Source organism: Netta rufina (assembly GCF_964035555.1).
Source record: "Netta rufina genome assembly, chromosome: 10".
In the NCBI taxonomy this organism is placed as follows: domain Eukaryota; kingdom Metazoa; phylum Chordata; class Aves; order Anseriformes; family Anatidae; genus Netta; species Netta rufina.
Genome location: NC_140133.1, coordinates 19,208,648 through 19,234,340, shown reverse-complemented (window position 1 = coordinate 19,234,340; position 25,693 = coordinate 19,208,648). Strand labels below are relative to the sequence as shown.

The window sequence follows — 25,693 nt, the reverse complement described above, 5'->3', positions numbered from 1 at the left end:
GGAAGTTAAATGTATGTATTTGTCTCATCCAATCTAACACTCCTTCACTATGGTAAGAGTAACATGGTAAAAGAGGAACGGTAAGCCCAGTGTTCTCTGCTCGATGCAGACAGACCATACACACGCATGGAGATACCTCAACCAGTGTTGTACTTCCCTCTCCACTTCGCTCTCCATTACTTAGGACAAGCCACGCAGCCAAGAACCTTACCTTGCTGGTGGATTTTTGTGCTGAACTGCCAAATCCATACATTTTAAATGCAATACCAGGTGAGCAGAAGGCAACACCTCCCTGAGGCCATACCCCTTTTACCTTGAACAAGAAAAAGAAAGGCTACAACGTACCAACGAATACAGCCACCTTGACAGCAAATTGAAGAACAGACATCACTGAATTGTAGTGTCAACCATAGACAAAGTAATTAACTCTTCAAAACGGGCATGGGCAGAAATGCTACAATGGAAAGTTAACAGCATTAGTACTGAACTCCATCCCAACGAGACCCAGTACACACACTTAAATATACTTATATAAATAAAAATACAGAGCTTGCTTAAAAATTCATTTATTTGTACTGTAAGCCAGAGGATTTTAACACAGAAATGCACTGCTATGCCTCCTTGGGAGCTATAAACAATTGGTGCACTTGTCAAATAAAAATACACAAGAATCTGATGATACAGAAAAGGTACACAGCTCTGTACACACACACTCGTGCTGTGTAGGTATGCACACACACAGCAGTTTCCAGTTTCCTCTTGTAAGAAAAAAGAAACGATAACAAAGCTATCTAAGCCTCCTTTGTAATATGCAGGCAAATAACCTAGAAAAGCTCTCACGTTATATAAATGATGCAACCAAGTGCTTCCCACTCTGGCAGTTCTTTGTTCTACAATGTGCATTTGTAACCTGACACTTTCTTAAATGGCTTTGGGCTAAAAGGAGGTGCTCAGCAGCTCTTAATACAAAGCCCCTATTTATCTATCTTCAGCAAGTTCAAGTATAATATAGCGAATTTAAAACCTGAATATTTGACGCTGATACAGCAAGGACTTGCTTACACACTTAACTTTATGCACTGCATATAAGCTACTGACTACGGGCAGAATTCAGAGAACCGAAGGGTTGCTGGGTCCGGGCTTACCTTCATGTAACCAGGGCACAGCTCTGCGGGCTGCACCCTACTGCTTCCTTCTCCATGTTAAAGGGGATTCTTTGTTACCAGCACATTCAGCCTGCTGGAGTGTCTGCTCCTTTACAGAAAACTATTTCGGTTTTCCCTTCTGTGTTATGACACACTGCTGAATGTGTTACATTAACAAAGGTGTTTTGGTTACATTATACTGCTGGAAATAACTAAAATATGAGAGGAAGCAGAAAAGAGGATACAAGGTCTATGTAAGTATTTACATATCCCATTATTAAAGTAAATGAAGGCTAATTTACATGAATTAGCCACAAGTATGAAATACGAAATGAATGAAAAATGGTTTCTAAATAAGATTAATACTAGAACCAACTACTGTTAAAACCAAAATACAATATGCTTTTGAAAGCTGTAACAGAATATAAATTAATAATTCTAACAACAACAGCAGAATCAAAGTTACATAATTGTTTTAGTACACTTTGGAGAGTTCAAATTATAGCTTTTTTTCCCCCCTTCAGAAAAAGCACAGCGGGGGGAACTCCCCCATTCCTCCTGCAAGCTGATACTGGATGAACAGACGTCTCCATGTTAAAGCACATACTTCATACATTTCAATAGCTGTTGCGAACATAACACAGTTCTTTCTAAAAATAATGTAGCACCCCCTGTAAACACAAAAAGCAGTTTTAAAGTCTAATCATTTTATATGTAATTATGCCTTTGTTTTGTGATTAATTCCATTCCTTCATTTTAGCGCAGGGTTTTGCTGAATCATGGCTTACACAATCACAGCCTCCTAACCTCCAGACACTTAGCATCAGTATTGCAACTGTCTGGGCAACAAGACTTTTGCTCTGCAACTTTCCGTGGCTTGTAGATATCACGGAAATGAGGAATTCAGAGAGCCCAACACGCGTCTCATCTATCCTCATTTGAGCTACAGGCAGCTTTACCCCGATACTCAAAAATAAAGATCAAAAAGCAAGCTAAGATTTCTACAAGTTCTCAGTATTGCTGGCCTAAAAGGCTTACTTATGTTAGGCTTGCATTAATTTAAACTTTTTTAAAACAGCATACTGAGTTTTCCTTTCATTGCCTCCTGGTTTTGAAGTCTTCGAGGTCCATTTGCATTGTTTTCAAGCTTTGCTCTATCTAGAAATGCAGCGTTTTCTAAGCAGCAATTAGAAGTCTAATTGAAATAGCAAATACTGAGGCGAGTTGTGTGAGAAAGCAACACCTAAACTGAAGATTCAATGCCTCTCTGGTTCCCATTAGGAAATACTGAGCTTTCCATCAGAGCAGATGCAGAAGGGCCTCTGTCTTTTACAAGTCAATTTACACTTATGTGGCAAAGACTGTAAGATAATGTCTCTGAGTCACAAAACACGCTCAAATTGTCGACTGGAATTTGCAGCACAGAAGCGCGAACAGCAGACGTGCCTGCGTGTCAGGCCCGCTGAGGGCTAGCGCAGGCCTGCAGCGAAACTGCCAGGCCCAAGACTGCACACCCCCTGCTTTAACACCCCCTCTGCTCAGCCGATCGGGTAGCGATGCAGTTTGCCACGCCGTGTCACTCACACAGCATGCTTCGGGATGTGTCACAGCCACTTTCACACCCCGTGCATTCGGAAAAAGTTTGTCAGCACTTAATCCCGCGTGCAGCCGATCTGGCAGCCGGAGATGCCAGCAAGGTCTGTGTTTTTTCTCTCTTGTGAGCTGCCACACAAGGAGAGGTATGTGCGCGCTGCGAGTACCTTCTGCTGGAGGCTGGTTTTTATGAAGCCGTGCATCTGTCCTGACTGGATAGGGCAGCAACCTCCAGAAGTACAACTCTTCCAAAATCCTCCTTTGTAACTTCAGAAACACATCCTACCCCTCACCCACACACAACAGATATTTATCTCTAATAAATGCATGTTACGTATACAGGATATGCAAACTGTATCCATTTTCTTTTCACTAGAGGAAAGCTTCATGCATCTCACCTTCCTCACCTCTCTCCTACTTTGCCTGTGAGACATAAAATACAGTAATTTCAAGAGTGAATTTCTTTTGCTAAACACACTTGGAAAGTAAGATCATTTTCTGCTGTTTTCTACATGCTCCCACCTACACGCACCCATCAGGGCTTGTTTACACTTAAAGGATGCTCTCTGCAAGTCTGCTCCCGTGTCACTGCTCTGTAAGAGTGTCCTTACTTTCCATTCCCCAGTAACTCGTCCCTATCACCTCTTGGCTACTGCAAGTTTTAGGAAGTTTTTGTCTGTGCATATCATACAATGATCACACTTTTGACATCTAAACTAAATGAAGTACTTTAAATAGACATCAAAGCCTTCTTGTATCCCCTTTTCACTTTGAAGCTATCCATTATGATCCTAGCGTAGAACTGTACCTCCAGGAAGGGAGCTGCCAGGCAGTCACCTTCCTACAGCCCGGGCTCCCGGCACTGCCAAAAGCAGAGGTCACAGCCAGCGTTCTGTCTCCCAGCCTAGGTACAGAACAAAGGTTCTCCGTGGCATAGCATCATCACTATGCAGTAAATAGCAATTAAAGAGGATTAATTAATTAAAAACAGAACAATAATACCTGATTTTGGACTCTTCATTCACAACATTCTTGTGCTGCATCTAATGCAACGAGCATTACCAAGTTAGGGAATATGTTCTTAAACCTGTAGGAGAGCAGAGAGGAAGACCATGCCTGCGCTCCATGCAAGAAAGGATTCTCTTTGTGTTGTGCATTACCTGTGCAGGTGACACAGCTTCCACTGCATCCCCTTCCCATTACTTGTATGCTGTTTATGCTGTAATTATTTTCCATCTATTTCCTTTGTGAGAAGCCCTCATAAAACTACTGAATAGCAAAGGGTAAAATTGACAATCACTAGACAAAAAGTGCTGTAAAATAAAGTGGACTCTTCTATTCCCCTAACCTTTGTAAGGTCTTACGTGTGAAGAACAGCAAGTAACATACCTTCAGACAGAACTTCAATTTTAAGCAAATGCTTTCCCTACACTACAGTAAATTTTTACTCATCATATGACAAGAGTGACCTTTGCTGTAATTTAGCATTCTCATGACAGCCAAGAGTATTTTCCTTATCATTTCAAGAGTTATATCCCATACATATTAAATAGTTCAAACTGTCACTTCTTTGTTGAGCTTAAGTCCAGTACAAACTTCTGCACAACTTAGAAAGTTACACTGAATACAGCTGGTCTTAAACAAATAACCAAACTGAACTCATCAAACAAAAGTGAGAATCATCAACTCACTGTGTGGCAACCAAGAGCAATGTAGGAAAACAACAGAATGCCTAAAAAAGGACAGTTTAGGTGGATCTCTAGGATTTCTTCTGTTTTTGCAGTTTCAGAGAGTTATTAAGAAATTGGATATGGAAAAAAATATATCTTTTTCTGAGTAAAAGAGGTCACATTCTTCATTTAAATGCTTCATGATGTCTGAGTGCAAGAATGAAAAACTCCAAGTAAAAAACACAGCTACATTTAGTATCTGTGGTTGGCCCCCAGGTAGACAATGACACGATTTTCATACACTTTCTTCATAGTTTTCTCAATCTGCTTCAAAAATACTTGTGGAATTCTCCCACATAAAGTGTGCACTGTGTCCAGAAACTTAGACTGAAGAGGATAGTACAAAGACTGGAAGAGATTGTCTTCAAATGGAAACTAAAGGAAAGAGAAAGAGAATTGTTAGTTTTCAGCTCCAGTATCGCAGAAAAGCAATTTAGTGGACGTTTTGATTAGGAGTTTGTTGTAACATGAAGGAAGATTGTTCAAATCATCCCAGTAAAACAGGACAGGCCACAGCAACCTCATTATTTGTGACCAAAGGGTTTACATGAATCACAACTCCGCTCAGCCTGGTGTGCTGGAATAGCGATCTGAGTGACCTGCTTAAAGCTAGAATCTACATGGGAAAAAAAAAAACTGCCTCTATCAAAAGAGGAGACTTACATCACGTATCACTTCATAGAGTGCCTTGAACGTAGGCTGCTTGTCATCATGGTAGACGCCTCTATTTCCATGCAAAATGGAGACACCTTCTTCTTCTGCACCTTTGCAGTTACTTCCATACATGCAGTGGTCAGGGCGGTAGTTCCACTGACAAGGAAACACGTAGAGACACTCTGCCAGTGTCAGCCAGGGGATTGGGAGGAAAAACCGAGGGGGAAAATAGAAAAAAAAAGACACATTAAATGAGTTAAAACTTAAACCATGGTTCTGTGGAAAAGCTGGGACTGACAATCAGAAAAAATCAGTTACTTTTTTACAAAGGTCCAAAGCAACAACTAGACACAGAAGCTTCCCTTCCTCAGAGGACGGCTACACCTCCCTCAGCACTGCTGGACTGGAGCTGATCAGAAGAGAGGGGTGGGCAACGAAAAGGCTGGGTGCAAGTATAAACCAAGAGTGTATTTACAAGGTTAGAAATGACAGAATCAAACCCAGAGAGTACGAGCTATGTGGCACTATTCAGGGTCTTCTGCCACAGGAGGAAGTTTCCAGAGTCACAGAAATGATGGGGGAAGCACACGGAGCACTGATGGGTGTGCAAAATCCTGAATCCTTCTTGAGATAGCAGGGGAATCTTGCAAAGTATATCCACTGTTCGCTGCTGAAGCTTTCATTGAGGGTATGGCACTTTGTTAAACTGAGACACAGCAGAGCACAAGAGGCACTGTATTTTATCCATAGTCTTCCTAAGAGTTGTCATCCATTCATTTCAAAGGTGCAGACTATTTTAAAGATCAGCCTGATTTCTCAAAAGGGCTTCTAACCTCATTCTCCCTACTGATTTTTTTTTTTTAAGCTTTCTCCATACACCCACAGTATTTGTAACACGCTTATAATGAATCATGCCACTGCCTGTGACCTTTTTGCTACAGAAATGGAGCACAATGAATCATTCCACTATGCTGGCAGGTCGTGTCAGAAGAGCTGAAGATTGAAGTTTCCACTTGGCCTTTCCTAGCTTCCCAAGAAATGTGCAGCAGCTCCTGTGTGATTCTTGAGGAAGTGAGAGAAAATGTTTTTGAAACAGCTCTTCCCTAAAGGCATCTCTAGCAGGAGACTGCTCAAGAGAGGGTAGATGGTAAGTGGTCTCCATTCAGTCTGACCTACAACACATCCAAAATCACTCCCTGGTGTTGCTGGAAGGACAGGGAAGGCTGCGATTCCCCAATCCAAACTCTGATCCAGTTAACGGGGACTTTCCAGGAAGCCTGAGCAGATGTTTGCAAGCACAACTGCTCAGCAGGCCACTACGGGGAGAGGATGTCATCAGGTGCTTATCAGCTTCTGTACGTGTTACTTGAGTGTTCTCCATCTTCTTCTCACCATGAAGCTTTCGCACGTTTTTTGCTGTCACAGTTGGGCTTGACCTCCAGCTGCTCTGTGATACATCAATCATCTGAACAGCCTTGGGAGAAAGGAAGAAGGGGGCATCCTTCCAGGCCCCAGCTAGCACAGTTCTGTGCAGTTTTAAGCCAGTGCAGTGCATCTATAAAAAGCCATCTGCAGCAGTCTCAACTGATTCTTTCCTAGGTCAGTTTCATCAGTCCAGCAGTTTAAAAACTTGGGAAAGTCTGGTTTGCTGTTTGAGTTGTATCCAATTATTTTGTTTTCTTTTTCTTGTGCAGTCTGATGTTACTTGATTGGGGAAAAAAAATATTTACCAGTTACAAGGAAAAGGCAGATTATGGTGCAGAACAGAGTCTCAACATATGGATTTGATAGAGAACACTCAACAGGCTTTTTTTTTTTTTCCTCTCATGCTTAAATTAGCAACTTCAGTTTGACTTTATGACCAATCCAGCTTCATCTTTCTCCAGAAGACCCTATTCTCGTAATATTTATGTCTTTTCAGAAATTAATTTATAATTTCATTATGAAGATTTCTTCCACTTTATATTCCCCCAGGATTGAGTCTAATGAGCAGTGTACCCAGGACGCTGATGTTTGACATCTGTCTGCAATAAACAGATGTTAACTTCCTGCTTTGCTTTTGCTCTCCCGTATTTTTGGCTGGACTTGAGCACATCCAGTTACCTCCACTACGACTCCTCAGAGTAAAAGGAAAGGGGACAGAATAAAGATAAATCCAAACCTGTTTTGTTTTCAAGCTCACTTGAGGGAATACAAGGTCACATAGGAAATGAGGAAAAGCAAATAAGGACGGATGCTTAGCACATTCCCAAGTGAGAAATAAGGTTCTCAGCTTCTTTGGAAAGCACCTACTATGCTGCAATTTTGAAATCCTTGCATTTCTTACATGTTACTGTTTTTGGAAGAGCTTGAAGTTACTTCTGTGTGATCTTCAAGGGAGCTGAACTTCCAGAAACTGCCTCAGCATTTGTGGAAAAAAGACACGCCCTTTTAAAACGAAGAAGCTTTCAGCTGCCAGTTCCTTGGAAATGCACACTCATGCAAGTAAGACTGAAAATCAGGAGGACAGGAAGGAGACGCCAGAAATGTTGCAAACTGTTTATGGAGACATTGTGCAAGAGTGACAGACAGGAATCTGATATATTATTTTGCTATGTTTACAAATATATACGGATTGGTCGTGCTAACCCTCTGTTGGAGCCTTGCAATCCCTTGGGTGGGTGGGGTATGCCATGATAACATCTTGAGACATAGGAGGTCCTCTAGAGCTCTTCATAGCACCAGAGCAAGCAGAATGTAGGAAGAGTAGAAAACACACAACTAAACAGCAGAATATAAATGACACCATTCAGCTGCTTGCTGAGGATGAGTCATTCAGGTGAGAGGCTAGCCGCACGTTTCTCAAAACATAACTTGCACTGAAGGAGGGCAGCAGGCTTTAAAGGAGGTATTTCAGTGACTGTTTCTGTTTTCTGTTTATAGTAACACAGTTATTTGCATAAGTGTCAGAATTCAGCTGGATTTCAGAAAAATAGACCATAATTTTGGAGAATGTTTGGCAACCTTGTGCTCAGATAAACATCTGAAACAAAAATATTTTCCAGCTAGGCCCTGGTCCAGTGAAGCTCTTAAGCACATATGCAACTTAAACTTTATGTCTGCATTCGATCATGAAACTAACATTATACTTATTTTCTCACAGTTTCCAGAAGACAAATTTACATATTCATTAGAGCCAAGTATGAGCCTCATTACCCGCACCACTTTCAGAAGTATTTTTATAGGTGGCAAATCCTACGTGTGCATACACATGATCTTCATGCAGGAGTACACTATGCTATCAAAAGTAACAAACAGCTTTTTTTTTTTTAATTTAGTGAAGTCAGTAAGATTTCTTAGCACAGATAATCATGATTCCAAGAACCCTTACTTACCTGGGTTAAAGTAAAAAATAATATTTAGTAGATCCTGGTCTCCCCACGTAATGTAATTTTTGTACTTTTGGTATAATGGATACAGCATTTCCTCCCAGGTCAAACCGCCTGGTATCATGCTGTTCTGCAGGAAGAAAAACAGAAGCAATGGGTTAATCCCGGGTACAGTGATGTGATGTATGACTCAGAGCGTGGCACCCACATATTCCCACATCTGCTAAGCCATGTCAGATACCTAGAAAAATGAAGAACTGCTAGGAAACATTGACCCGGATAGGGTTGGAAGAGCAGAGCTGACTGTGCTGTTAATCTAACCGAACGGGAAAGCAAGGTCTCCTGGGTGTCGCTCTGATGTCAGCTCCTGCTATTGAGAATCTTCCTATTCTGAGCAACAGGAGGGAGAAAATGTGGAAAAATGTAAAAATGCAGGGACAAGGTGAAAATTGAGGTATAGAAGTGAGGAAAACGCAAACTGAAAACGATCTTCCCTTCCCAGGGATTCTGATATAAAAAGGAAGTTTGTTTATTTTCTTAATCAAGCTGTTCTTGTATGAGTAACCCCTGGCCTTGACTGAAGAACAAGACCACTCAGGGGGTAAATAAAGTTTTTAAAGAGATTACAGAATACATGCTCAACAGAGCAAACAAAATTTAACGTGCCAGGCCTTTCACAAAATTGGAAAGATGTCAGTTTAAGGATGGAAAACATTCCCTCCTCGTTTATATCGATTCACAGAATCACTTCATCTGCAGCAGGGTACAAAATTTTATTTACAGCAGATGCAAACAATTACAAATTTATCTTTAAATTTATCTGGATATTTACATCAAGCTTCTCAATTTTAAAACAACATTGTGACCACACTGAAGGTCCTTGAATTTCTCCTTTTATGTACCTGCGAAAGGAGTGTGAACTGTTGAAGATGACGTTTTCTCTACTAGCAGACTGCTTCATCTGCAAGTTCTCAGTGCTCCAGCCTCATGAGGATATTTCACTTGTTTTAGTGATCATTTTCACAATAATTGGGTTTAGTATCCATGTATGCATTCTGTACTTTTGAGATTCTTTATAATATAGGCTTTATATAATTCTCTACTAATTTTAATTCTTAACATAACTCTGTTTCCCTAAAAGATGTGAAAAACACATAAATCGCTACTTTCTGCAACAGCTGCATTTCTTCTCACCTTGAACTGAGTGCTGCGTATCCGTGTTAAATTCATTAGCATCACTCCGGAATTGACTCCAGTTGTCCCGTAATACGGGTGACGCGCAAATCGACTGTACCAGCCAATCTTTGGTATTTCATGTTCTGGGGCCATAGCAGCTAGCTGGGTTGAGTTGAATTCTTTCAGGATGTGCCAGATGTCATCGATGGGCCTCAGGAAGAGAACATCAGTGTCCACATACAGGAGTGAATCCACATCCTTTAAAATAACCTTTTGGGTTTGCACAGCGAGGAGAGGAAGAAAGGAAGCAAACAGACAATAAAAAGGAAGATTATTGACAAAAGGTCAATACTTTAAACTGATCATTTAAAAGAGCTGATTTATCAGCTAAATGCAATTACATACAGGAACAGCAGTTATAACTTGTTTGTTTATTTCAACTGCAAAGCAGAAGAGCTACCAGACCACAAACGCTGGATTCTAACCTTCATAGACAACAACAATCCACTTACCTCTCAAAAATATCTGCAAGGCCTACTTAGTATCAGTTCAGAAATGAAATGCAAAGAATATATATTTACATAATTTTATTAGCTCTTTTAACAAACTGTGCTATGCTTGTACAAAAAAAACAACCTACAAATACATTAACCGGTTTTAGAAAACATGTCATTTTTGCATACTGCATGACAAGGTTTCTGAAAGGATTAGTATTGAAAATTATATACCATACAGCATAATATACATCTGCTACTCTGTATGTATATAGAAGATGCTTTCAGAATCAGTCACAAAACCTAATTTGGATCGTTATGATGCAGTCAGATTGGCTACCACAGACCTTGATGAAACATACAAGCTTCCACCATAGACAGCTCTCGTAAAAGAAAGCTTTTCATCTCAATTTCGGATTATGTTTTTCCTATTACAACCTTGTGTTCCTATACAAGGAGACTTACATTCAATATTAGTACATAAAAATGTTTTACATTAAGAAAACTACTAATCACAGAAATCACAACTACTATACACATCCTCCTGAAGAACAAAAAATTGCTTGGTGAATAGAAACGTCCTCTTAAGACTTATCAGGTCAGATTCTGACCTTTGTTATCAGACTCTACATCAGGAATAAGCACAGTACAGTTACTCAGGTCACAAGGGTGTAAATTGTAAATTAGATCCAGGATATTTAATCTATTCTCGTTGACAATGTTCCCCCTTGTGGCTGTCCAAGCGCTTACATGCTCATTCATTAATTTTTGTAGGGCAAATTATACAGTGCTTTAACAGCCTGAGAGAACTCCCTTGCTGTTTGCAGCAGCTCTTTGTAATGCTGTTTGTTAGGTAGGAAATACCATTAGCTAAGGTTCACCATCAGGTCCAATTGAATTTTTGTTGCTCTTCTTCGTTAGTTGCTAAAACTGTCCGAGGATTCCTGAAGGACTGAAATTTTCTTACTATGGTCTCAGCCAAATAGGCCACTTCTCTCCCTCTCTTTACTCGAAAGGCACATCCAAAGGGCTGATTTACAGCAGGCTGTGGCATGGAACCACCAGTCACTCATCCAAATGCAATGATACTAATGTCAAATCCTCCTATTTATGCAGATGACTTAATGCTACCAAAGAAATTTAATTTTACATGAATTGAAATGTATCATGATTAAAGATTACTGGGGAAAGACAGACGGAACAACAGAACTTTGAGCAAGTGAAAAAAAAAATACTTTTAAGTATGCTCAGCAGGCATCCATTAAGATGCCAAGTGTGTGAGTACAGATTTGAGTGAGATTTTTCACCTGACTGCACACTTTGGGACTCCGACGGACAGTTAGCCAAGTTTAACAAATTCCTGTCATAACTCTATGTTCTTCCCACATAGCAGGACGAGCAGGAGAAGGCAAATGTCTGTACATCTGCTTATGAGAAACTGCACATAAACAAGTCCAACAGGCAGAGCACTCTGCTGCATGGAAGGCTGTAGCAATACCGCCAGGACTTCTTTTTCCACATGGAACAGCAGGGGAAGGTACCAATAATGGATGACACTAGTAGTCTACTAACACACTACAGAGCTCAAGTCCAATGCTATTAAAAAAAAAAAAAAAAGGATAAAAACCCAAAAAGATAGCTACTTTAAGAGTAAATCAACAGAAGACAGGTAGTTGGAAACACGAAAAGGATGTTTAGCTTAAGGATATTCTGGGTATTGCATGCTATTCTGTAGCACTGCCATGCCCTGATTCATAGGGACCCACTATGTGAATCCATAGAAAGACAAAAACACTAAAAATAACAATTCCCTCCAAATTTAGTGTGAGACAGGTGGTAACATTCAAATATGAAGAGCATGATAAGAAGCTATTTGCCTGCTGGACCCATAGCACACTGCAGACCAAACCAGGATGCTTTTTATTGTTGTTTTTTTGTTTGTTTTTTTTAATACATATAATATACATATAATTATTTAATATATATACACACATGGTGTCATGGTGGAGAGACAAGTTTAGGCATTTCCTAGTGGAGGGTTAAGGGGGGCATTTAATGGGTGCACGTAGGAACTCCTCTCAAGCATAACTGACAGTGTCAGCACTGCCTCTGCCAGCAGAAAATATTCTTTCAGTAACTGCAAACACACACAGAAATTTAAGCCTGGAGAAGGCTTAAACGGACTGTAATAATTTTCCAATATATAAACGGATTCAAGCAAGTATTCCAGTTCCCTGTCAAGTGGGTGCCTACAGGCATTCGTCCCCATGCCTTCCACCCTGTCTTCCTCCACTTAGATTCACACGCTTTTCTTTCCTGGTCTGTCAAAAGATTGCTGCCTCTCTGCTGCCCTGCAGGGACACCCAACAGGCTGAAAGAAAAGCTGCTCTCCTCCGCCTAAACCCTTCACACTTTCCTCTTTCGCATGCAAAGTGTTAAGACTTATTTAAAACCTACACATGTCAGCCTGAATTGATCACATCCCTGTCTGGCTGTGCCTTGGGTAGAGGAATTTAATTTCAGAAATCATGTCAGTAGAGTTCCTTGCATAGCTCCCTGGATTTCAATGGAACTACACTGGGAATAAAACTTCATTTAAATAACTCTGGCATTCCCAATGTCCCATAGGTTCCAGGCAGCTCTGTACCCAAGCTAAAAAAAATTTTCAGAAAAATATGTTGTGCTTTTCACAGACCTTAAAACAATATTTAGCCTTTACTTATTCAAAAGCAACATGTTTTTGACTGCTGCTTTTCAACGTCAAAAGCAGGTGAGCAGCAGGAGGCAGGCAGCGGTAGGAGACTTTGCTCCAGCTGGCTCTGCCAGAGCAGAGTGGCACTGAGCCTGCTAGGGGCTCACGGGGGGACACGCTGGAGGAGATGCACATCTGACCTGCAGCATAAGCAGCACAAGATTGTGTCTGGTGCTCTGAGTTTATGCTTGCTAGCACGAACCATGTAGACATACCTGACAGACTGTGATTTTTGAAACGAATGGTCAGGAATATGGGCTGACTGCCTTGTCTTCTTCCTCGCTCTGCTGGCACTTGCAGCTCAGAAGAACTGTGATTATTTTTTTTTCCTCATTTGCAGCTAGATGGTATTCTTAGTAAATCTGTCAAAAAGTTCTGCACAGAACTTGCTATATTTAGCCTGACACTTCACTTAAATACTCAATTAACTGCAATTTGATTTCACAACTTCTGTCTCTGTAGTTAGCAAGGTTGGCAAGTAATAACACACGACTGTGTAAACACATATTGGCGCATCGAGAAGCTCCGTTACCTACTGTTTTGCAACAGCCAGCGTGTCAATTTAGCAGAGCTTTATGCAAAATTAGGGACAAATCACAATTAAGCTTGCATCTCCATGATAATGTAAAGTTGAGTTACTAAACTTAATTGTAATTAGCAATTAACTCAAGTTACAACAGAGAGAATTTTGTCTACATAAAGCCCTGGCCTCTGTTCCCTGCGCTGTCACCGATCCACTGGGGAGGTTACTTCAGCATCCTCAAGAGGACACCTACAGAACAAGGATAATATTAATCTACCTTAAAAGCTGTTAAGTAGATTCAATGCTTTGGGAAACGTTGTAAATGTTAGTTACTATTAGAGTTAAAATCATCCAAAAATCCCTTAAGCATTTCATGATACTTTAGCCGGTTGTTTGGGTAGCTCCGGAGCAATGCAGAGCCAGCTGCCAGCCAGCTCTGTGGCACACAGCGTTCATGAGAACAGAACACAGTTTTTTACCCTGTTTTAACATCCATGTCAATACCACCAAACACTTTCAGTGTAGCAATTGTGTTCTCAGTGGGGGAAAAAAAAAACAAACACAGATATTTAGGATTATCCTCAGTGATCCTACAGTCCAGTCGGACTAACAACCCCCATAGCTATCCAGAACACAGAATAAAAACTGGCTTTGGGTGATGACTTATTTATTGGGAGGAAAGGGGGGAAGGCAGGAAGGAGAAGAGAATATAACCAACTTGGCATACAAAAGGTGATAGATGAGAAGTCTTAGCCTCACACTTCCTGCGTGACTTTCGGAGCAGAGAATTTCAGGGAATTTTTCGGTTTCCACATCTGTGAACCGCACACAGCATCGAGCTGTATCGCAGGGCTGCGTTCTGCCAATCTTCCCAACATTGCACAATAGCTGTCTCGGGTTGTAGATAGCTGCCAACTGCCATGATGTCCGGGTACTTGACAGCACAAGGACAAAAGTTCTACTTGGTAAGGATGATTTTACCACCCTACCTTCCTGCTAACAGAGATGTCAGGTAGCAACTGCTGAGAGCATTATCCTCCTCATTTATTTTTAAGGTATCGTCCTGTGCTAATGATGATCCACATCTTCCTTATTCTGACTTTGCAGATCCCATTGACAGTTTTATTGAAATGGACTGCAGGAAAAGATTTAGACTTGTGAGATCACATGGAGCCTCTGTGAGATTACACAGAGGCCACTTCCCCTGCCTCTGTGTAGCAAACGTAAGGTCAGATGTCACAGAATGCCTCTACAAGATGTAGGATGCCATATGATCTCCCTTAATATATTAGTAACCCAAATAGATTCAACAAACTGAGAATGTGTTCTTCAACCTCTTACCCAGGGCGGACACTTCATTGCTACAGGCTGTAGGATCACATCCCGTAGGCTCTAGCTTTATCAGCCAGTTAAACCACCAGAAGATTTTCACACAGTTTTCCTTTAACACATTCCTCGCTCCCTCCTGTCCACTTTCACATGCCTGCTGTCACCGCCAAAGAGAGGCTTTGGCAGGAGAGGCACTTGTGAATCAAAGGCTCGCATTCCACTCAGGCTTAGCATTATCAGGAACAAGACAATTTGCACAACTGAGGGCTCAACAGCTGAGCAACTCCACCACTGCTCCCCTGGGGTCCTCCCGAAATCCAGGCACGTTTAGAAATCTAGAAAATGCTTAGGGCCTGGAAGGAGGGAGAGGAAAAAAAAGGATATTGACACCCTGTTGATATATTTAAAAAGTCACAATATTCCACTACACAACAACACTAGACACCCTCTGCTCCCACTGTGTGGGGACTGGGTTTCTACAGCTCTGTCTCATCCAAAGAGGACATCAGAGCCTAGTCATGGAGTAACAAACATTAATGGTGACTGAAATTACCCAGATTAAAGTTCTGCCAGGTTGTGAACTTGAGTGCCAAGGGGATGCTTGCCACCTCTGCTCTTACTCCAACTTACTTTCCTCGCTGTCTCCACATCAACGTAGTGTCAGCTGCAACTGTTCTGGGGCAACCCCACCTGCTGAGGGCCAGACACCTCGGCCTGGCCACACACAACATCTTGCAATTGTCCTGAGAGAAACAAACATTTACAGTTCAGGCTGCCTCATAATTTTCTCAAGAAACCACGTACCAGTCTAATCATTCCCTGCAAGAAGTCGCTGGAGACACCAAACTTCAGCAACACGCAAGTGACAAACAAGGAACCGAGAAAGCAGTGCCCAGCCTGAAGGAACTGTCATCGATACATGACACTTTTCCTGTCATCAGACAGCTGACAACAAATGTGAGACCATTTCTGTGACAAGTGTCTCTACTGACATGACAAAAAAATGCCACAGTCACAGGAAGAGGAGAGAATTGTGTTTTCCTAGTGAGAACATCCCCATGCGAGTAAATCCTTACAACACATCTGTACAGAACAGGCTAACACTTGGGGATTATTTTCCAGGTGATCTAAAACTCAGGGAGCAGAGGATCCCTGCTGAAGCTGGAGTTACTTCCAGCCCATCTGGCCTTTGTGCATTTGAAAATCTACCCCGAAATGGCAGATAAACAGAACTGCTGACAGCACATATTTTCTCACATATGTATTCATAGGCTAACGTATCTGGATGTGCAGCTGTCTCCTGATTGTTTCCATCTGAGAAAGTAGAGATTTCTTTTCCCCCCATTTCTCATTAGACAGCAATGAAGAAATCTGGAGCCTGTGAGCAGCGTGCCACTTCACTGGAGTCACCCCAGCCAACAGCAATGCACAAGATATTTTGCTGTTTGTTCTCAAATTCACTGAAATTGCTTTATGCAAAGCTTCTTTTAATTTTGCATATTTCTGCATATGCAAAATTGTTATTTCTGCCCAGCAGCTTTATATAATTTCCAAATTTACGATTCTAAGAACACACTGGAATTATTACCTTAAGGGCAAATCTTACAGTCTTGCAAAAAAGAAGTTCAACACAAGAAAAGGGACTCCTGAAAGCATCAGTAACATATGGAAAGGGAGATAGTGGATAAAGAGGATATGATGACTGCACGCTGAAAAGAATGTTATTCATTGAAAGCACGCAGCATCTACCCTGAAAGAGCTCTTGCGCTGAGTCTTAAGTGGAAGTTCCACTGAGAGACTAGTGGAACTGCAGGCAAATAAGAAACACATTTTTTGCTAGCATAAAAAAAAAAAAAGGCTGGATTTCTGCTTTGTTGTTTTTAAGTGGCAATAGTACAGACTAAAGTACCTTTAAGCAGACGTTTTAGCCTGAAAATCGTTTTAATATTATATCAGCGAAGCTTCCCTTCCGTGGAATTAACCTTTTCTTGAAGCAGCCCCTTTTCTTGAAGCATCCTACTCAGAAAGCCAGGTGCCTTACCGGGAGAAAAAGGCGCTGGGCAGCACATGGTTTGAATAACTTTTTCCATTCCTGAGCATTTCCTACTGAGAAGGTTATTGGATAAATGTTGTATTCAAACTTCTTTGTGTATGAGGAGGGCCATTCCTGTAACTAGAAGAAATGAGGGGAGGAATTATACATGTTATATTGCTTTTCTTTTTTAATGTGCATGTGTAAGGAATTTAGAAACCGCTTACAGTAACAAAGCACTTAGTTGCTACTTGTTGATGTCAGTGTAATTTTGCTCCAGGATTTGTAGCATGTAAGCGACTCGTGCATTTATTTACCAAATGACAAAAAAAAAACTCACCTTCTTCTCAAATTCAGGCTTAAGGGAATCCTCAGAAAAAATGTGAAAACAGAGCCTCCTGTTGCTGAAGAGAACTGCTGATTTCAGCATGATTAGCGTCTCCTCCAGCCGGTCCCCACATGCCACAACTGCCAGATGCATGCATCGTAGAGATGAAGGCTCTTTTGAATGTTTTTGTTCTCCAGGCTTCCTGAAAATTTGTAACAGACATATAAAAAAATACTAAGGTAAACAAGAAGATAATTTTGCATCAAGAGATGAGGTTTTTTTTCTTCCTCTCCATGATGTAGGGGATCAGAGAGGTTTTTTTCTGATTAGACACTCACAGAACTTGCAAGTAGGAGGCCAGATTTTGTTAATCAAGGCAAATCAGGAATCTTAAAATTACAACAAAAAGAAACGCGCTCTTCCCAGAAATTTATCTGTGATTTCCTGCATTTCTGCACTGGCATAAATCACAGCACTATATCCACACACGAAACTAATTCAATAACACCTCAAAGCAGACAACAGCAGCTTGCTAAGTGCAAATGATAGCTTTTGTTTCCAGCTTTGATGTTACAAAGCCAGAATGGGCTTATTACTACCTAGGCAGCCTTCAAACACAGTGCAGGTTACAGAGCTATATCCAGCAATTTCATTCCAGGACCGTAACTTTTGGCTAGATTGGCACAGGACAACCAATCATGAAATGAATAGATAAATAAATAAATCACCCATCCATATGCAAATTATTTTAACAGTTAATTAATCTGGCTTTTAAAAATGCATGCCTTAATCCTGGCCTGAAGGTACTGGCATAGTTTCAAAGGACTGCTCTCCATTTCACTGGATGGAATCCCTGAGATTTTACTAAAATACAGATTTTTTTAAAAACAAACACATTTATTTGTCCCAGTTGAATCCAACTAGATTCCGCAAGCAGTGTAAGGCCAAGCTATGGGGTTTTTTACTTTTGTCTGTGTGGACATTAGAGAAATTTCAGCCAGGAGAATCTGCATGTAAAAGGCATGTTCAGGCTCCTTGCTACTCAGAAAAATCAGAGTCCTTTTAGGGACCTGAAGACATTCTGAAAATGGGGCCTTTTGGTTGCGTCCTCCCCCCTGCAGTCAGTACGGAGGTAAAATCACATCCTCCAGGAATGCTGCTGCTGTACTGCATTCACATTCCAACACAGATTGCATTTATGCTCCGTTAGATGGATTCATGGTGACAAAGGATCTAAATCACAAGCATCATAATCTTTCGAGTAAAGTTCAAAAGGCTGATCATAGATCACTGCCAGCTCCTGACAGACCGCCGAGCACAGGACGTCAGCCCCTGCCTGCTCTCTGCACACAATTACATACATAAAATTAATCAGTAAAGTTAATACTATAAACAAAAGTTCTAAATAAAGAGAAAAATTGCAGTTAATAAAGCTGTCATTATGTTTTTCCACACATTAAAGCACAGCTCAGTGTAGCAGCAGCGCTCTGTACCACGGGGTAATCCACTTCTGTGTTGAGGAATACCAGCCTGGCTAGACAAAGCAACATGTTTCATTAATGGTTTAAAGTCTTGGGCTTTAGTCTTAATTAAACCCCAATTTCATCAGCGTATAAATAATAGAACACTACATCTATGTGAAGTGGTATTTACTTACCAACCTATTAGTGTAAAAACCGCTGAATTATTAAAGTGAATAATTAGCTGCTCACACAGATCCCGCTTCCCCCCACACTACCCCCATCCCTTTAATGTTTCCTCTAATTGAGTCTCTAAATCAAGCCATATGCAGGATAAGAGCTGCTCTGATACAGCTTGTGGCAGTGGAAGTCGCTGGGAGAGGGACTAAAGCTTTTTTTGTGACATTTCTAAACCCTACACCGAAGCGCTACGACTTTTTGACGTTAGGCACAGCGAGCTTATCGTTCTGCAGCTGTTTTGTATTGAGAAACCCCGTACAAGCAGACGGGTGCTTCCAACAGACTCGGCAGAAGAAGCCCCTCGATGAAAGCAGACAGCCCCAGGAGCCCAGGGGAAGCGTGGAGGAACAGGAGGCATCCCGACTGCCAACACAGACACTGCCCTGGCTCCAGAGCGGAGGAGAAACCTGGGCCTTGTGCTAATTATCAGTCATGAGGAGCTGGGCTGAAAGCATTCAGGAGCTTGCAATGGTCTAAGCAGGAATAAAAAGCCTGAGAAAAGGAGCAAGAGGTAGTGTTTGAGCTACCTCATTAGTAGTCTGGGACACCGAGGGCAACAGCTAGTGAAGAAAGCAGGAATGAGGAGCAGAGGGATGTTGGGAGATGACAAATAGCACACGATTTTGTCTTTTTGTAAGTACATTAGGAAACCAAGAGGACTGTGAGAACAAAGTCCTCTCATCACCGTGCAGTTACCGCTGGGTGCCGCACACCGACTGGGCACCTCGAGTTTTCCCAACCTGCCTGCTCAGACGCTCCTAGACTCTACAACAAAAGGACAGAGCAAAGATGCACGCTTTGTTTCAAATACTCCAGCAAACAGTGCAGAGGATGCAATTTGTTACACAAAATAAAAATCAGCTGGCAAGAAAGCAAGAATACGTGGCTAGGTTCTGTACACCAAAGACACTCGTAGGCGTTGGAACCAGAGAAGTCCTCGGGCAGTGGCTGAGGGTGGGCGAGCACCATTTGGGGCTGTTTCAGTAACTCAGCCCCTGCAAAGCTGAGGGTGAGTTGTTAATTCCTCGTGCTTTAGCTGCTCTGCCTGTAAAAGCAGGAACGGCTGTTCCAGTACTAATAGTTGCCTACCTCTAGAGAACTCCATACATATTAAAAGAAGCACACAGACCCACAGAGAACCATAATTATTGTTAATAGCAAATTCTTCCTAACCTGCACACAGGCTTTCATTCATTTATAGTCCAACCCACTGGTTACAGGTACAGTCTATAATTGGACTTTATGGCCTAAATTAAATGTTCAAATGCATCTAACACAATACAGTGACCTGGTCCTTAAAATTTAAGGTTTGACCAGAACAAATAAAGGAATTACATACGCCAGGTCTTTGCTACCTTGCTCCCCATCTTCTAATTTCAGTACAGAAACGTAGTTTGTTGATATATTAGCAATCTAACTAATATTATGTCAACCCCCCTGCTCTGTTCCCAGTTTTACCCATCTGTTCAGAGAAAACAGCTTCCTGCTTTCCCTTTCCTTCTGTTCCCCATTATTATGGCTTTAAAATTAAGCACTGCTGCCTAGGATTAAGCATTGCAGAAAGCCTAACAAAATACCAGCAGAATAGATCCCTGGGAAAAAGCTGAAGCCAGACTTGGTAGGATGTAGCACGATAAAATACTTGTAGCAAAGGTCTCCCAGCACTACAGACCAGCTCCTACCCAGATGCCCGATGGCATTTTATTTACTGCATACATTTTTTCCTGACAGACATGCTTGTTGACATCACAGAAGAAGCCTGAGTGCTCCGGCACAATAGCCTACATTTCTAGGCCTTAAAGTTTGGATTACATGCAATTTTCTTATTAGTCACAGCCAAAGTGTCTCAAACGTAATTAACCCAAAACCTGTCTAAATCAATCCAGATCCATTCAAAATAATGCATTCCCATCTCATTACGGAGCCTCCTAACCTATTCAAACCTTCAAATTTATTCCAGGGAGAAAGATAATGCATGCAGATTCTTACAAAATGCAATATAGTTGTTAGCTTTTGAAACCTTCTTCTTATTATGATCTCATTTACTCCCTCAGCATAAACAAGGTTAGATTTAGGCAATGTATCAAAACGTGATTCACTGGATGGGCTCCCTTCCTGAGCCTCAACACTGAGCCAATGCCCCAACAGCGGCTCTGTTATACGAAACACCCTCTCACACTTTAAAATATAAACCAGAAAGGCTCAAAATGTTTAAAAAATAAAGTTTTCTCACTTTAATGCAGTTGCACAAAACTGACTGTAGTTGCTGGCAATCAAAAAACTCCTGAAACCTCTTCCTACCACTCAGACAAAGGGAGGAAAACACTCAAAAGCAGAACGGATGTTTGTATCTTCTTCTTTTATCAAGGGTGCTTTTTGTTAGAGAAGTGTGATTGGGGCCACCACCGCGGTATTATGGCCATCAACCTCAAGCCAAACTTGCATGTGTGCACACAGGCTGCACAGAGAGAAAAAGCGTCTTGACTGGTTGCCACATAAGAGATGTTTTGCTTTGGGAAAGTTACTTCCAGGGAAGCAAACATCCTGGCAGAGGCTCACTTCCCAAACCTTGCCACGCTGGTTTAATAGAAAGTGTGGTCACATCTGCCCTTCGAATGTAAAATAACCCTTTTGCTTTTTGATGCTTTGCACACATCGGTCTGGCACGTATTTGTACTTACGCACAGGAAGAGAATCTTACTGAAGGCCCAGGACTTCTCACTTCCGAGAGGAAGGATCAGTAAACCCCCCAAAACCAAGCTTTCCAAGCTACTCAGAAACTCAGATGTGATGCTCATCTCCAGACTTGCCAAAATCATCTAATGACTGAGGCAGCACACGTGCCCCTATTCCCTAATCCTTACCAGGCCCCAGCCAGCTGGGACTACGTGGCTCAAAGCTCTTACCATGGATCACTACTTGTATCAGGAGAAATTTCTTCAAAACTGGAAACACACATCTTCTATTGTTCTCATGCAACTGCAGAAAGCAGCGTTAGAGACTCAGAGTTAAACTAAAATTGTCAACCTGCAAAACTACCTTGCCTGCAGCATGACGGGTTCTTACAAACCAAACCCATGTCCTAGGTGAGGCATCGAGTATTTCTGAATTCAGACCAAAACCTGCACTCTTCTGGCTAAACTACACTAATCCACTCAGCAAAACTGAATTAAAGCAACTTTTTACATTTACACAGACACAGCTTCACTGAGGTTATGTGACTTACTCACGCAGTCTGCATATGAATACAGACACCATGGGCAGACCACAAGATCTTACGCAGTCATAATCGGACTTTTTATCCTGCAGGAATTGGCTAGATCACACATAGCCTTAAAGTAATTTTGTAACTCTCCCTTGGCTTGTAAGGAGTAACTAAAATAATCACTGTTTATAGGATAGGAATGAATTGGTAATAACAACCCCGATTCAGCTTAACATTTGAATGTGCTTTTCTGTAAGGCCATGCACAAGCAAAGCCTGCTCAATGAACAGGAATACTCACTCCCGAAGTCAATAACTAGTTCAACTACTGTCAGTTTTCCTTGTTCCACATTCAAGTCCCCTGGAAACAGCCTCCGCACTGCTTTCAGTGTATTTCGGATCAGACTTTTCACAATAAGCCGATCCTCCCACCTGATACCTTCACTGTGCTCGTGCGGATGCGATCTGTGCTAGCGTGGCACCTGTTTGCAGGTGCTGCTTCCTTTCCAAGACGGCAGGCACCTCCTCGACTTGGACCACGCTAAGTTATTTTTGTATGGATATCCTCAACAATTACATTTTATTTTGGTAGTACCTAATACAACGTAAATTTTCAGCAAGGGTCATATTTGGGCCTTAAAATTGTGCCTCTCCGCGATGCAAACTCTTGCTGGTGTCTGGTGCAGCATCTGTGTTGCAGAACAACAACAAAAGTTTACAACCTTTGTCAAAAATCCTTGCAAAGTCAGTAAATGAAAGTCAGATAACGTCAACTTTTGGAACACGAAGATGCTCGCTGAAAAGCTCATTGAAATGGAGCGGTTGTTTACATGCTAACAGAGTTTCATACTTTCCAGGCTCCTTCCCTCAGTGTTCTTCTCGATTTCCATGATAATCGCAGAGATATGCCCTAAAGAAAAATGACTTCAAGAGGTACAGTTGCTAGTGGAAATAATCCTGCTTTAATACACACATTTGAATTCTGTTCATGACACATTCAGCAGGGCAACAATGCTTGTAAGAAACCAACTGCTTCAGCAAGTTAAGGAATAAGAGCTCAAGAAACAGGAACAGTTTTCATTCAGAACATCTCTGTGAAATCACGAATCAAAGGCACAAAGACATACCAAGTTAATTAGATATATGAGGTCACACTGACCATAATAAAGTTGGAATGCGATGGGGAACGCAGCCCTCCACCCACTGAACGCACACACTGCCTCTTTTTCTGAAGTAATTAGATTTTTTTGCAAATATTCATGTTTTTTAAGTATCCCATCTGTGAGGTTCTAGGAGAGGGAACGTGAGACAGCCTGATTTCAACCTTTCATGATAATTTACGTGTAAAGAGCAGTTAAAACCAGACCTGGGCAGCTTAAAAGCCGTCGATACTCACCGTTCGGGACACGGCAGCACCACGCAGCACCTCCCAGCCCCCTCACACCGCCCTGCAGCACTGGGACCCCCCCCCAGCCACAATTTGGGGGGTGACAGCACCTCCCCGCACCCCACCCCCGGGCAAAAGCCACCCCTCCGGGGCACACCGCGGCTTCACACCGCTTCCGAGCCCCCCACCACCACCACCCCCGTGCTGTTTGCTCGCAGGGGGGCAGCTCCGGGGGGCTTTACCTGGCGCCGGCTCCCCCGGCCCCGCTCCTCCGCGGTGGGCTCCGGCCGAGGCGCGGCTGGCGGCGGGCGGCGGGGCGGGTGGGGGGCGGCGGCGGGCGGGGGGCGGCGTGGCGGCCGGCCAGCAGGTAGAGGAGCAGCAGCAGGCCGGCCAGCCCCAGCAGAGCCGCCGCCACCTTGCAGGACAACCGCATGGCCACGGCGGGTGGCGAGGGGCTAAGGGCCGGGGGTCGCCCCCGTCGCCACCACCGCCGCCGCCATCGCCCCGAGCGGCCCCGAGCGGGGACGTGGCCGCCGAGCCCCGGCCGGCAGCGGGGAGGAGCCGGGCCCTGAGGCACGGCACGGCCGGGAGGGGCTCGGGGAGGGACCGGCACCGGGGGAGGAGGCTTGGGGTGGTCCCGCTGCTTCCCTCCCTTCTCCTCCTCCTCCTCCTGCTCTCCCCGGGGAAGGAAGGCGGCCCTCGGTTAGCGGCCGGCCCCGCCGTGAGGGGAGGAAGGCGGCCCGCTCCTCAGAGCCTGCCCCGCTGCAATATGAAGAAATAAAACTTCGTGAAGGAATCGGGGGCTCGACGAGCAGCTGCTGACTCCTGGGGCTTGTGCTGGAGGGACTGGGAGAGCAGCACCGGCAGCTTCGCAGGAGCACCGAGGTTGGGGAAGGCCTCCAGTATCCTGGGGTTCGACCGCCCCCCACAGCACTGTCACCCCCCGACCCCTGTCCCCAAGCACCACGTCCAGCCTGTCCTGAAACACGCTGGGCAACCCCTTCCAGAAATAAACTCAGAAAAGTAAATCCTGCGTAGGTTTGTAAGGTAATGTATGTCCGTTAAAGGATGGAAATGCGAGGATTCTTGCTGCCCCACGGAGCTGGAGCATAAGCTCTGCAAAGAGCAGAGGCACAAACATCATCACAGGGAGCAGGAGCTGTAGCCTCACCCATTCCTCATGGTCTTACTGCTTGAACTCAGACTCTCCGTGGCTCATTTTAGCTCCAGGGAATGCTGTGCAGGACAACCATGAGCTAACAAGCTGCACTGGAGCAGCCGCGGGGCTCATAACAAACACAGCTCTCCTGCTGTCTCTCACCTCTCTGGAGATGTGCTCTCCATCAGGCTATTTGGTCTGCTAGTTTTAAAATAAATCCTCAGTGCTGCTGCTGTAATGTGAGGACCACCACAGAGGCTGCAGTGCTACCTGAGGGAAAGCACGCCACTGCAGACAGGTAACTGCAGGCTGTGAGGCCAAAGCCTCGAACCTGTGGGTCAGGACCCTACCAAAGTAAGGATCAGTGTACAGTAAATGACTCACCTCACCCAAAAGGGTGAATCTTCCTGCTGCACAGCCCTGCTCTGTAAAGTCGTATTTACTTTGAGGCTAGGTCTCCCAAGAGCTGGTCCTCCACTACTAAAATGCATTTAGTGGCTGGCAAAGCTACACAGCTTGGCCATTTTGTACCAATGTCACAAGTCTTCACCAATGGTATCCTAAAAAATACTTAGCCTTACTATCAACGGAGATGTGAAGAAAATGTACGGTTTCAGAATTTCATCCAACTTTAATTCTGAGCAGATGTCAAAATATAAATTACTTCATACAAGGAGAAAATAGCAATACTAAATGAGAGGCTACAGAAAAACCACAATGCATAACCATATGCTCTCTTCTAAGAATATATGTACCACAACAAAACCCTACCAAACTTCCTTCTTAATAAAAACGATTATCAATAGCAATCCCATGAAATCCTCAACCAGTAAAATGTGTGATTTTATACTACTTATCAATAATATTTTTTTAATATAGATGTGCCAGCAATGTCTGCATAAAAATGCCAGGGTAAACATTATGGAATACGCAAAACATTCCTAACATGATTTTGGAGATTTTTTCCCTTGTTTGTGTGATATGCTCCAGTGTACACTTACCTGCCTGTTTGCACCATTTTCTTTCAAACTTTCCAAGTTGTGAAGATACCAGTTCTTCTGGGCTACCAACATGCACGCTCAAACAAAATCAGTTACATTACCAGACTGGAGAAGAATT

General features: G+C 42.8%; 1 protein-coding gene across 1 annotated transcript; it reads right to left on the bottom strand.

The window, feature by feature from the left end:
* Window positions 1-550: 550 nt before the first annotated feature.
* Window positions 551-23,965, bottom strand: GXYLT2 (glucoside xylosyltransferase 2). The gene is made up of 7 exons (XM_084292638.1): window positions 23,658-23,965; window positions 17,137-17,326; window positions 16,806-16,937; window positions 9,685-9,936; window positions 8,497-8,620; window positions 5,132-5,304; window positions 551-4,843 (listed from the first exon to the last, which is right to left on the bottom strand). Exons 1-7 carry the CDS (start codon window positions 23,846-23,848, stop codon window positions 4,661-4,663), a joined length of 1,245 nt encoding a protein of 414 aa, XP_084148764.1. The 5' UTR covers window positions 23,849-23,965; the 3' UTR covers window positions 551-4,660.
* Window positions 23,966-25,693: the final 1,728 nt, after the last annotated feature.